We start from the raw sequence: 13,905 nt of genomic DNA, 5'->3' as shown, positions 1-13,905 counted from the left end.
TTTCACCATTTCTATCATAGCTAGTATTTACATGGCATGCAAAGTTGTCGTAAAGGGCCTGATGAGCTCCTTGCAAGACTTGACTTGTCTTCTACTAGACTTCAAAACGGGATCAAGTCACACATCATCACACAAAAATACAAGATCCAATCCAGTCACCTAAAACTCTCGTCACCACAAGATACCCCTGCAATATCATTGTAATATCATTTGTGATTTTTTTTGGCTCCCGAAAATAACGCTATGCTATCCCATGCTATGCTAGTTTTGGCCCTTTTCTGCTGTCGTACGGTATAGGTATATCCGATCCCTCCTGTTCCGCAATACTCCGAAAATGCACGTAATCCGAAAAGCGAACCATCTGAAGCCAGACCAAAATAAAGAGTAGAGTAGAATGAACCACCAACCATCACTCAACCACCAGCCTATCCTCCAAACAAAAACTCCCCTAAAATGACTCCCAAAAGACGTCGCCCCAAGAAGCTCGCTCCAAAAAAAAGCATGGTATCCTGAACCGCCCAAAGAAATCGCATGGAACCATGAGACCAATAAGATAAGATCCAACAAGAAACCATTCTCCCTTCACGACTTCTATCTCTTGAACATATAATGTCCATACATGCCACCCACCTCTGCTCTAGCAACTGGCACTTTTCTCATTCCCCAATAATTAGCTCCCCACTTCCACTGTCTTCCTCCACAGTCCTTTTCACCATCCCCAGTCTTATCGTCGCGAACCAACCAGTATCTTCGACCTGCCTCTTTCAAGCACCAACCCGCGCGCTTCACCAGAGAACTAGTATTCATGACTTTGAAACATTCTAGACCAATCTCGAGGACTTCAAGTGGTAGAGTATCGTTTCTGAGTATTGGACAACTGGAACCGAACAAAGTGCCTAGATCGAGTTGAGACTTTGAAAGATCTGAAACGTCAATGTAATGCAGCGTGTGTGGAACCCAGGAAATTTGCTCTTCAATACTGGCATCTTGGTCTGGCACAAATAATCGGCGAATGTCAGACAGTACCAAGCCATGACCCAAACCGAGCTCCTCGAGATGCTTTGTAAGTGGCAGGAAGAGTGGAATGTGCGATTCATGCATCTCGCTGCCCTTGAGACTCAAAGATCGAAGAGTGTTGGGTAGGATTGGAAGTAAAGCTGTAACCTCAGAACGTTTGAACATTTCGTGGGATTTAATATCCGAGCCAAGGTTAAGGTAGGCTAGCGATTGAACAGCTGGATGTGTGCTGAGGAATTCGACTACCCGATCTCCTGAGAGGTAAGAACACTTGCTGATATTCAAATGTGTAAGCTTCGCTGTCTTGGGAATAGAGAAGAGAATGTCGTCGGTAATGCGAGTATGTGCGACATCAAGGTGAGTCAATTGCGGAAGTCGTGGAATGAGTGTCTCAAAGACTGAGGATGGCAAATTTGTGCATTCGTGGAAACTCAATCTGGTAATGGGCAGAACTCCAGGAATCTCACAAGTGTTGATGACCGTGGTGAAGGAGTCACGGAAAGAAGCCGATGAGCAAGCGCAGAAATCCAAGGCTTGGATGTTTGGCAACTCGCACAGGAGTTTTTGAATGACCTTTGCATCCATGTCGTCGTCGATGTGCTCTTGGCTCAAAAATTCCCGTAAATTTGGAGTTAGGGACAGACATTCGAGAAGTGTTGCAGGAATCAAGTTCAATGTCTCGGCGCGCTGTCTAGCAGTGAGGCCAATGCCTGTTGGGTTGAAGTGGGAGAAGTCCAATCGTCGAACAATCGTGCCTAGAGCCGGGTATTCTCTGATATGAGCCAGAAATTTGCGGAAGACTCGAGAGTGTGGAATGGTAATCTTCGTATACAATGAAGCTAGAGTCGCCGAATGCATCGCGTGCGATGTAAGGAGTAGAGACATCAAGTCAACATTGCGTGGTGTGATTCCGCCTGGAGGAATATCGGTAACAAGCTGATCAATGATAGCGCCTGTTGACGTTAGCACTATACCCAAAGTCATCATAGGCATACGTTGAACCTCAAGCTCCTGGTAATCCACAGGATTATTACGGAGTTGTAGATAAAGCTGTTCCCAGATATCCCCGAGGAACTAGAGTCATGTGACTACATCATCACCCATACCCTGAGGGCCGATTCCTTGGAGTCGATTTGGGCGAGCAGGCGCGTTCGTGTTGTAAATATATATCCAGTAATCCGGTTGGTGGAATTTATCACAAAGGGAAGTAGCTTACCAAGTAGTTCCGCGGGTAGCATCTCTATTGGAGACTTTCCAGAAATAGCGACTCCGACTTCTTCCACAACCAGCTGTGCCTCTGGCTTCAATTCCGGCTCAGGAGTAGGCTTTGGCTCATAGTCACTGTCCCATCCCCAACCCATTTTCATGTTCCGTAAATCACTGTAGCTCTTACTTGCAATCTTACCACGTACTGCAATTTGCTTCCAGCCTCGGAAGCCATCGCAAGGGCAAACGAGTCCATGAAGAGTGCTGTGAGGGTTTGTAGACCACAACGTTTGCATTTCGGGCTCAACGGCTTCTGGGGGGGTTCTGGAACCGCCGCTGCTTGTATCGTCAATGGCGATTTCGTTCTCGTTCTCGTTCTCGTTGTTGTCGACCTCGTACTTCAGGTAAGAGCTAACCTTGGAATCCGTGAAAGATTGAGGAACTCCCGAAGTATTTTCTTTTACACTTGAAAAGCTGGTCCTGTCTCCACGATCCGACATTGGAGGCGTTATTGAATGCTTGCGAGATATTAAAGTAGGAGCTGATTTCATCGGCCTGGATGGCAGTGGTACGTTTGAATTTGCCACAGCCATATTGGATGGGATTTATGCTGCACGCGACCTGGAGGTGAGGGGAATCTTTTACAAGAATGTGTGATTTTGAATCCAGGTGGTTGGAATTAATTCAACGAGGGAGACAAATAGACGGTGAATAATAGACAAGCCAGCAAGCCCTGTGATTCTTTTTTTTCTTCTTTCTTTCTTTCTTTCTATTTCTTTTTCTTAATAAATATTAAAAAAAATGTGGTTGCACTCGCACTGTACAGAGGTTGATCAAAGGAAGAAAAAAAAGAGAGATGAAGAAAATCTCTTAGTCACGAATTGTCTATTTCGTAAGAGAATTCCAAAGCACAATTTTAATAATCTGCGGGGGAAAATAGAGGGGTTCTTTATGACACACGCTCAACGATTTTCAATATGACTAGGTAGGTTGGTAGGTTGGTAGGTAGGTAGATGAAAGGGATTGTTCAATCAATGACAAGAAAATGGATGATGATTTGAAGAATATCAAAAATTAAATGTTGCCTTGACTTTTTTGAGTTGTGTTTTGTGTGGTTATGGATGGTGGTGTGTTGCATGTGTGCAGGTGCAGGTGCAGGTGCAGGTGCTCAAGTGCTTATTAGATGCTGAGATGCTTAGGTCGGTGCGTGCTTAGCTGCGTTAAAGCCTTTTATCAGGGTAAGAAAGCAGATTGCCTAGCTACACTCGCTACAGCAGATAGAGTCTCACGTTGCTGATTGAATGGTTGGCAATTTATGCTTTGGTAAGGCGAAGATGAAGGAGGGATGATCCGTACGGCAGCTGTCTATCTACCTGGGCAGGGAAGGCTATTGATCTGGATTGATTTGATGGATACGATTTTGGAGGGAAAACTTTACCTGAAAGGAAGGTCTAGTGAGCGTAGAGGGAGGAAGAGTGGAACAAACGATGTGTTGGTTGGTCACTATTGTGTTATTAATTCTTTCAATGCCAGGTACTCCTATGTTAAGAAATGTCGACGGTATCAGATATCAGACATCAGATATCCAACAAACACTGACAGCCTGAGGCACATTATCGAATGAATCATTCCCATCATAAATAGCTGTTGAGAATCCAAACCTTATCGTCCACCGATACATCTAGGTGGGTAGTGGTGCAGAATGGGACAACATCTACAGACCAACATCGTATCTGTCCCGTAGATCAGCAACAAGATCAAGGGAACGAAAATCTACTAGTAGCTGAGTTGCCGCCCAATGCCACTTTCCCATGCTCAGGTGATTCCCAAATCCATGAATCGTTTGAGTAATGCAAACAAAAATAATCATGAGAGGCTGATACCTATACCATCACCACTTTATTAGCTTTACGAGCATGAGGGTCTTCTCGCCAGCTCTCGGGGGAAAATGGAAAGGAGAGAGGAGAGAGGAAAAGAAAGGTGTTGATAATCCTTGCTCGATATTTCATTGTTCATTCCTACCGGTAGTAACTCGCAAGTTGCATGGTATATGGCATAATGATCCATGAAAGATCCAAATCTGAGACGCTAACAACAATATTTCTTTGTCAAGGAATGCGTACGTACCGAGCATGCAGCATATCTTGTAGACCTAGGCAGGTGTGATTATCTGCTGGTTTGTTCGTTTTGGTTCCGAATTGAAAGCCAATAATGGGACATGTGATGTATTCTTTTCCCAATAGTCTGGTATCCGAGCAGAAGAGCTTCTCAGTTCTGCGAAACAAAAGCATGAAAGAGGTTTGGCAGCGGAGAAGTTGAAATGATGAGCCTTGGCAAGGATGCAACTATTACGTCTTCAGAATTCAATTCTCCCATGAAGAATTCGAAGATGTATTGTGAAAGGGTTCTTATAATGTAATGGAATGATGGTATTCGATGAGAGTAAACGAGCTGTATCATGTACGGAGTATCCTGTATGAAACTAGGAAGATGGCAGCAGGAGTGCAGCATAACGTATTTCCTATGTCATTTTGCGTGAGATGTGCAGACAGAATTGATTCATATTACCCATCATGAATAGAGTAGTGGAATCTGTACAACAGCTACCAATTATTTAGATCGCTTAGAAACGCCCAAGTTCGGTTACATAAGGATAATCCGACAATCAGTCAGTCAATTAGTCAATTAGCAAACCATCAAACCATCAAACCGTCAATCAAATCAAACCAAATCAAACCAAATTGAATGGATCATTCCCAAATCCAATGAATGATCTGGGGTTTAGAAACTCCGGGTCTAGATTTCGTGATGAGTTCATCTACGACCCAGGCAGGTACTTACAATTGATGATTACGTTGCGTCAGATTCGATTACTTAGCTACCTATCTCCAGAGTACCTACAACCCCTCCGTACGGCTAGCTGCAGTACAGTGACGAAGTACAACACCCATAGATATTGGTCCTCTAACCTTCTATGGGTGAAGTCACCCCAGTCTCTTGGCCACGTTACTCGTACCACGTTCTATCGAAAGAAAGGGGTCCAACCTTTGAGGTTTAGACCTGAAGATACTATGGATAGAAAAGACAATCGGTGAAGATCCCATTGGCGCACGAGCAAGTCTAAACTTACTCTAAAGTCGGGTGGTACAAGCACAGGGGGGAAAGTACGGGGTAAATCAACTTGCGACAGGCAGCTCTTACCATGTATAGAAATCCTTACCACTTTTTACCCCCTAATGCACTCCACATTGACCCCAAAAAAGTCGACTGCACCCAGATAACTTTCGATCCGAACTTTCCATGCGAAGCCATGTTTCAATAGTTTTCTCCATCACGTGGACCAATCAATATCCTGTTCGCTAAACTACCTGGTACGGTAAAGAGATCGAGTCGCCGCTTGCACATTTATTCGCCTCGTCGATACCTCGATATCTGGAGTCTCACAACTTGGATCGATTAACACACTTCTATTTGCTCAAATTAAAAAAGAGTAGTGGGATTTCATTGCTTCTATGGCAGTGTTTCCCATCATATACATTATAAACAAACGTCGTTTCTATGTAATAGCCCCCAGACCAAGGTTAATTCCCATATATCCATACTCCAAGGGGCCTGTATGCGCCATAACGTTACAATGAATGAGCCATCCAGGTATCATAAACGTACTAAAAAACTCCATTGTCCTGCTATAATATGGCCGGTGTTACTTATCGTCCGTTGTTGAATCGCTTGTTCTTCATTTTCTCTTTACAATCATCACAGTACCATTTTGCTATGCCATGTTAGTGACTGGTCCCTCTGGGTCATCAAGTGTGGAAGAAAGAACGTACCATTGCCCCTAGGTGCAATTTTGAGGCCCACACATTCGAGATGGAACCACTCCTTCTGGCAACTACCATTATCACAGGCTACCATCTCCCCATAACTAACACCATTGCAGTAACAGTAGGTAGGCTCATCTGCGTCTATTTCAATGTCTTCGTCGTCGCCTTGCGCACTGCTTGTCGTATCATCAGGCTCCAAATTTTGTTGAGCGATAAGTTGAGCGGCTGCACCTGCACCTTTCTTATGACTTCTTTTAGCTGTAGATATGGTGTCTGGAATGCTGCGCGATGATCTTGAGCGAGGCGGTTCGACGAAAGAAGGCATTGCCGGCGTTGAAGGTTTACTTGCCCTGCCACTCTTTGTTGTTACTGTTGTTGATTGAATTCCCTGCATAGAATCTCCATTTGATTCTACAGTCTCCTCTCGTTTCATACTTTCTCTGCTGTTCCCTACTACTATGCCACCTAAGACTTCCGGATTTTGTGGTTGAGCATCCTCAAGGAGATGCTCTCCTTTGCCATTTGTACCAGCCTCTTTCATTGTTGCCTTTACTTCTGGGACAGTTTTCCCGGTTACACTTGCTGCTGCTGCCAGGTCAGGCGTGCCAGGCGTATTTCCGTTTAGCTTGTTCGAAGCTGAAGATTGAGGTTGTCGTGTTGTATCCGCAAGTGATTGTACCGAATTCTGTCGGGCCCTTGCTGAAGCCGGTCTTCCACCATTTATAGGAGCAGGGGATGCTCGTCCCGGAGGCTTAATATCAGGAAATGTAGTTCGAATCGGGGAGGATGCTAACGAGGGCGACATTGCAGAAGTTGTCGTATTGTTCCTAATTGATCATTGGTTAGCGGAATCTTTGCTCTCCGATTGGGGATAAGCGACATACCTTTTTCTTGCTTGTCCATTCGGTGCCGCTCTAGCTCTGGCCGGTTTTTTAGTTCCATCTGGTGCTGGAGTTGCCCTGGGACTCGCTGCTTTGCCCTTTGACGCAGATCCATTGATACCAAAAACGCCATTCAGAGCACGTTCCGTTGATGGACCGACATTCGCAGTTTTCTCAACCTTTCGCCTTTTCGGGGGATTTCCATTTGTACCATTTCCATTCGTTATCCCAAGTCCAACATTCGTTGGTGTCTCGGCAGCAACAGTAGCAGCTTTCCGAGCTTTGCTATTTCCGTGTGGTCTTTTATTTGAATCTGCCTTTCTTCCTTCGTGAGTATCATCGAAATCTGAGTCTGCATGCTGGGTTTTGGCTCCTTTCCTTGCAAGCAATGCTTGCTTCCTAGAATCACTCCTCGCGGCGTGTTCCTCTGCTACTTGTTGGGCCGCAGCACTCGTATTATTGACAGGAGGGGCATCCCTTCTAGAGCTACCAACGGGATTCGCCTTGGATGTTCTGTTCTCGGGATATGCCCAATGTGTAGTACTGCCGTGTCGTGCTTCTTCGCTCACTTCGTTCTCGATATGCGGGAAACATTGATCAAGACGCGAGAGTTGTTTATTAAGTGCTTCGCCAGCCGTCGAGATGACATGGTTTTTCTCATCAAGAGAAACCAACATATTCTGCATATAACTAGCACATGCTTGAAATTGCCGTCTTCTAGGCATGTTAGGAGCATGATAAATAGCATACGCTGGATTGACGGGAGCGAACGATTCCCCTTGCATCTCCGTCAACGTGCTCGTGGGGCCGCCGTTGCCATTTGTTAACGAACCATTCAGATTGGATAAACCATGAAGCCCATTTGTAGATGCTGATCTTGAGTTGGAAGGATAATTGAGTGTTGTCGGTGGTGGGGTGTTGAGCGCAATGTCGACGAGTCTTGCAAGCTCTTCCTCTGGCCCAAATACTTTCGCATCAACTTCTTTCAGTAATGTAAAGTGTCGCACGAGTTCCTTTGGCAACGCAGATATAGCATCTGCGAACTGGGTTATTGCAGGGAATATTTCGACGGTCTGATCCGCATTTGGCACTCCATCACCGCCGCCAATCGAACCTCTTGATCCCAAAGGTCGAGAGCCGGAGATAGAGGATCTAGGTGGATTATTTCGTGTTTGCCGTAGAGGCTGAGCTCTGCGGCTCGAAGAGGGGTCCGAAGGAGGTGCTTTTGTGGATTTCATCGTGTGTACCGACGTAATTTTCTATGGCCAAGATGAGGAAATCGAGGAGGAAGTTGTGCGACACGCGCAAATTGGATTCAAAGAGATTCCGAATGTAATTTTTAACTTTCGAAGCCCATTGGGAACTGACATTAGATTCGAGCAAGTCGTCTCAGCATTTAAGATTGTTAAGACGTATGCTAACTTTGTAGAGTAGCAGAAGATCTGGGTGGGTGATCACTCCGGTCTTGCTAGGGTAAATGTGTGGGCAGAATTAATTCACCGCCCAGATTAAGCTAATTACGGTGGCCTGCAGGCTTTCAAGCTTAAACTGCCGAGCTCAAGTGAATTTATTTTTCGATATCATTGTGATGTGAATAATACAAACAGACAATTGAATATCCTTATTAATCTGTAGAAACTCTAGATATATCCCACTACTTTCGAAAGAATATGCTCGACAAGCCTTTTATTACCAACATTGAAAATGCTGACTGCCATGGTAAATTATCGGTATCAAATATCATCCCAACTCCCGAATCCCTTCTATAATGCCATTGCCCGCCCCAAAAGTCCTTGGATATCTAACGATTTTTGATATTTGATGCCTTGTTTCCTTTACTTTGCGCCTTTTCTTCAACATGCTTCTGTTTCCATTGCCATTCTACCAAGACAGGTAGAAACTGCCACAAATCAAATTCAGGCCACAAACAATCCAAGAAAACTATCTCTGTGTCCTCATGGCATTGCCATAACATGAAGTCGCTTAATCTATTAACTCCACTCGTTCGGATCAAGAGATCTAAGGGAGGATCCCCAGCAGTGAATAGATTTTCTTCAAGCGTGTCTATGGATATTGATTCGGGATCAGGAAATACTCCAGCTTCGGGGCTGCTTATCGGCGACGGCTCAGGATTCAGGGTTGTGGAGGATGACACAGATTCGTCTGGTTCGGATATGTTCGACGGAGTAGGGGAGCTTGCTCTTAGGGCTGACTTTGAGGTAGAATCGACATTTCTTGACTTGAGCTTTTGTGTTATTCGAGTCTGCGAGAAGGGTCGCTGCTGTGTATGTGTTGGTTTTGAGTAGTTTTCTACAGTAGTCTTGATTGCGGTTGTGATTTCATCTCGAGATGTGTATGGGAAGCAGATGTTGAGTGCGCAACTAGCTGGTGTTAGTAAATTAGACTCAACAGCGTTAATTTAGCCTAACTTACTCTCCGTTGTTCTTTGTCATGTCCACAGCTCTATCGATGGCCTCCAAAACATCATCTTTGACTAAATTCCTCTGGCCAAGAACTCGAACGCTGGCTCCGTATCTGTCCAGAAGATCCCCATGTTGCGCCAATTGTACCAGCTTAACTTTTGCCATTTCCATGAGAGCATCTACCTCATATTTTGAGCGTTTGAAGTTCTCTATACTGAATGCGTAAACGGTCACCACCTTCACTCCAGACTTGTAGCAGACTTCTAATATCTATAAATTGTATTAGCGGGAGCACATCAACACTTTTCGCTAGAAAACAAACTCTTGCTAGAGCCTCAAATCCCAGATTGTGCCCCTCAACTGTTTCTATCTTGTGACTTCGCGCAAATCGCCTGTTCCCATCCATTACAAATGCCACATGTTGAGGAATAGGACCTTGTCGCAATGCGCCAATGAGTAACTCTCTCAGCTTATCAATGCCCCATTCGATGGGCGGCGAGGCTAGCATCCATTTCCGGAGCTGCGAGACATGCCTCGAAGACATGCTTGATGTATGAAGGGATGCAGCACAGCAGAAGGAACCTAAAGCTGTGTGACAAGGGATTGATGCGGATTCGAGCTAGATATCGAAGTACGGATTAAGAGAAAAATGCCTTTCTCTTGACTTTTGGTGAGAATTCTGAATTCGGTATGTTGAAGTAATTGAATATTTAAACGCTGACGTATCCTTAAAGTATGCGGGGATACTGGGTGGTTACCGGTACAATGATTGACAGTTCGTAATATTACTCGAGTAGCGGCGATGTTTCTTTTGCGAGTCTCGAACGAGTCCTCTTACGCTCGGTACGGGCCCTCGGGCCAGTTAGATTAGATAAGATTAACAAATATCAATATTACTTCCTCACAAACACCTACCTATGTATCCCAAAATTTGGTTTCCTTCACATATATATGATCAAGGTCACCGGTGCTCCCAGAACAGATTCTGATTTCGCATTATCGGATTTTATTATCGGAACTTGGGACGGCGAATAGGGACCTACCTAGCTAGTACCTCCCGTTCGAGATTTCACTGCATACAATGCAACGCTAGGAGGCACATCTACACATCATGGCAATAATAGCAAGAGCTAGTTGTAGTGCTTACCAGGCCGGCTTGATTGTGTCACTAAACTCTGGGCAAAAGATATACTGTTCTTCGCTAGGCGTATCGATCACTGCGACATATAAAGCAATACTCTTTTTCATATTCCAGAGCCAACTATCAAGCATATGACCACTCTGTTTCTGACATACCAAGCTATCATGCTTTAGATCTGTTAGATTGCTGTTGGTAACTGTTGGTTTCTTCTCCACTTGCATTTTCTATATCTTCTTGCCTTTCCCAGAGGCACCATGCGAAAGCTGCATTCACTCACTCAACCTTATCCTGTTGTCACTCTACGAACACTTTACACGGCTTTGTTTTCAGAATGCTCGAGACTAGTTCGCTCATTCTCACGGGATTCCTGTCCATACTGTTATGTGTCGTTGTAATAAGTCGAGCCAATAAATTCAAGACATCGAACCATCAGCATGGTTGCGAGCATCCTGTCACTTACCCCCACATCGATCCGTTCTTTGGACTTGACCTAAAACTACAAGAAATTAGACAGTCTTTGAAATATCGAGGCATTCCCTTTATGTCAAAAATTCATATGAGATACGGTAAAACCATCTGGTTGAACAACTTGGGTACTTCGGACATAAGGACTATTGATTCGGAAAATCTTCAAAATGCTTGGTCTACCAACAATTCTGACTGGGGTTACCAACCTTACAGGCTTCCTGTGATGGGACCTTTTTGTGGACGTGGATTTATTACCACTGATAATGAGGAATGGCAAAAGGCTAGAGTTCTTCTTCGACCTACGTTCAGCAAAGCGAATATATCAGATTTAAGTCCGTTCATAGCGTTGACTAAGGCCTTCTTTCAAGGCATTCCACAAGACGGTCACACAACAGTCGATTTACAAGCTCCCCTTGCAAGTCTCGTAGGTACAGATGATGAAAACTTGTGTGGCAACGGGAAGATTCTGACTATGGTTTCAGTTCGTTGGCACTTCCATGAAGTTTGTTTTAGGGGTTACTCCCAGACCCGGCGTCGATGGGAGATCGGACGAGGTGGCTGCTTTTCTGAAAGCCTTCCAAAAGTCTTTCATTGGTATGGGACTCTCATTTATGCTAGGTCCCTTGCAGTTCCTCATTCCAAAGTCAATGAAATACGAGGCGTATAAGGAAGTCCAATCATATCTTGACTCGCTCATTGAAACGGAGATAAGTGCAGAAAATGAAGTTTCCAGCTCCCATTTCAATGGATTAAATCCAAGAAGCCTTCTTCAGGGCCTTATCAAAGAAACTGATGATCGCATTGAGATTCGCGATAATGCTTTACAGGGAATGATGGCTGTCCAGGACACAACTCCTGTTCTTCTCAGCAACACGCTATTTCTTCTTTCACGTAACCCAAAAGTATACGATAGACTGCGGGTTGAAGTTCGGTCATTGGATCTAGAAGAATCGCAGCATCTGTACGATAAGTTACGTGGTTTGAGCTTTCTCCACAATATCATTAACGAATGTAAGACAACCTAACGTTTTTTTACTACCAGCATACCATTGCGTGGCCAAACTAATCATTCGTAGCACTTCGCCTCTTTCCAATTTTCCCAGCCCTCGCTCGTGTCTCATTGACAGATACAACTTTACCAAGAGGAGGAGGTAAAGATGGCAACTCCCCGATCTACGTACCTAAAGGCACGAAGCTTTGGGCAAATTTCTATGGTTTACATCGTATTGAATCCGTGTTTGGTCCTAACATTGAATCGTTCGATCCAGATAGATGGTACTCTATCAAACCTAGTCCTTGGGAATACATGCCCTTTGGAGGAGGGCCCCGTGCTTGTGTGGGCCAGAATAAGGCATTGGTAGAGGCGTCATATATGCTAGCAAAATTTGCGCAGCTTTACAAGAGAATAGAAAGTCGAGATGCAAGAGATTGGGCGGGTCAGCGGAAGTTGACAGCAAGTAATGCGAATGGGTGTAAAGTTGTATGTGTACCAGCATGACGGTATATTTTTCTTCGATTTGGGTCGATTCTGTCAAAGCTTATTCAGACGTTTCATCCTGGGGTTGGGCGCGGAGTGCTTGTGAATGGAATGTAAAACTACCCTCAAAATACATCAAGATATCTTGCCGCATATTTGAACGATAACGTTGCACTTTACTTATGCTTTAAAAATGGGAATGTTTATAAAGTTCCTAGAATGGAATTTTGACAGGTAGTCTGGGGTGATCTGACGTTTCCAATTCACACATATAATAAATGAAGTAGGATTTGCGAGTGATTTCTTTCGACAAACCAATCCCATCTCACAGTCTAATCTATAACTAATTTCATTAAACAAATCAAACATCACCTTGACGATGCCTCGGTTCAACGAATCACCCCTCTCACTCGCTATCCTCGCCATCCTCCTTGTACTGTCCCTTCAAGTTCAAGCACAAGCTCCCTCCGGTCGTCCAATCACCAGCGCCCGTACCAACGGGACGTTGTAAGTTTTCTCCCTTTTTCTCGCCCTTTTTACACCTTGTATTTCCTCCCAACTATCTTAAAGTTCAAACTAATGATAAAAACAGTCACAATAGTACCAGCACACGTAGAGCACCAACAAGCACCAGAACGGTACCGACACTCACAGATTCCGGTGGATTCGCTACGGGAACAAGTTTCGTTAATGCGGGTGAGAATATGTCTCCCGTTGCGATTGGGGGACTTGTAGTGTTTTTAGGAGGGCTTTTGGCGTTTTGAGGGAGAGGTTGGGAATGTGATGAGTGAGTTAAGTGTTTGAAATCTTGGGGGAGATTGAGTGATTGGGGAGCAGAAAGAAACGAGAGATGAACGAGTTGGAATTGCTCGAAGTAGACGATTCTGAGCGTATTCAATACTATATGGATGGGAAAAATAAGACAATCTTAATGTGGAAGATCATCAAATTTTGGGTATGGATTTTTTAATTTAGAAGAGGAAGAGCGAGCAGATTTGCCGTTGTTTAGACAGATTAATATGCAATAATGTTTGGACACGTCATTACTTGACAACATCCTTCGATTTCACGCAAGAACACAAGGTTTTCATGTAGCGTTGAACTTTTGTTCGCCTCAGTGCCAGCATCTGATGCCTCGTTAAAGGTCGACAAGAAAATGCAAAACTTGCGAAAACCTGAATGTCTATTGGATGCCTATTCTATATAAAGATACAAATAACGCCAGCGACTCCTAGCAAACCCTTTTTTTCTTTTCTTTTCTGATTATCATGCTCTCTACCTGTCTCCGGCTATGACTTAGTTCTGTCCGTCGACCTTCTCATCAGGGCAGCGTCTCTAGGAAGTTGATCTCCTTCTGCTCGCCTTTCACCCCTCTCTCTATATCCCCTCTGTCCTTACAAGAAATTTCGTGCTCTCTTGCCGCATCCTCGACCAGCTTCCTGCTGGGAGGAGTAAACGGAAAAGATTT

General features: G+C 44.5%; 5 protein-coding genes across 5 annotated transcripts; 2 read left to right on the top strand and 3 right to left on the bottom strand.

The window, feature by feature from the left end:
* Positions 1-591: 591 nt before the first annotated feature.
* Positions 592-2,816, bottom strand: Bfra_008702 (putative leucine rich repeat domain protein; the record flags this gene model as incomplete). The annotated part of the gene is made up of 2 exons (XM_037339059.1): positions 592-1,970; positions 2,234-2,816. 2 exons carry the CDS (start codon positions 2,814-2,816, stop codon positions 592-594), a joined length of 1,962 nt encoding a protein of 653 aa, XP_037190625.1.
* A 3,114-nt stretch (positions 2,817-5,930) lies between these two features.
* Positions 5,931-8,166, bottom strand: Bfra_008700 (putative phd finger domain protein; the record flags this gene model as incomplete). Its single annotated transcript, XM_037339058.1, has 3 exons — positions 5,931-5,995; positions 6,054-6,874; positions 6,932-8,166. 3 exons carry the CDS (start codon positions 8,164-8,166, stop codon positions 5,931-5,933), a joined length of 2,121 nt encoding a protein of 706 aa, XP_037190624.1.
* Positions 8,167-8,729: 563 nt separating this feature from the next.
* Bfra_008699 (putative undecaprenyl diphosphate synthase family protein) lies at positions 8,730-9,895 on the bottom strand (the record flags this gene model as incomplete). Its single annotated transcript, XM_037339057.1, has 3 exons — positions 8,730-9,309; positions 9,362-9,621; positions 9,674-9,895. 3 exons carry the CDS (start codon positions 9,893-9,895, stop codon positions 8,730-8,732), a joined length of 1,062 nt encoding a protein of 353 aa, XP_037190623.1.
* A 928-nt stretch (positions 9,896-10,823) lies between these two features.
* Positions 10,824-12,458, top strand: Bfra_008698 (putative cytochrome p450 alkane protein; the record flags this gene model as incomplete). Its single annotated transcript, XM_037339056.1, has 3 exons — positions 10,824-11,384; positions 11,443-11,971; positions 12,037-12,458. The coding sequence occupies 3 exons, from the start codon at positions 10,824-10,826 to the stop codon at positions 12,456-12,458; spliced, it is 1,512 nt and encodes a 503-aa protein (XP_037190622.1).
* A 358-nt stretch (positions 12,459-12,816) lies between these two features.
* Bfra_008697 (uncharacterized protein) lies at positions 12,817-13,201 on the top strand (the record flags this gene model as incomplete). Its single annotated transcript, XM_037339055.1, has 2 exons — positions 12,817-12,944; positions 13,030-13,201. 2 exons carry the CDS (start codon positions 12,817-12,819, stop codon positions 13,199-13,201), a joined length of 300 nt encoding a protein of 99 aa, XP_037190621.1.
* Between the last annotated feature and the right edge of the window lie 704 nt (positions 13,202-13,905).

This window comes from Botrytis fragariae, assembly GCF_013461495.1.
Source record: "Botrytis fragariae strain BVB16 chromosome Unknown tig00000101, whole genome shotgun sequence".
In the NCBI taxonomy this organism is placed as follows: domain Eukaryota; kingdom Fungi; phylum Ascomycota; class Leotiomycetes; order Helotiales; family Sclerotiniaceae; genus Botrytis; species Botrytis fragariae.
The sequence above is the reverse complement of the archived record's forward strand: the minus strand, read 5'-3'. Positions and strand labels throughout refer to the sequence as shown.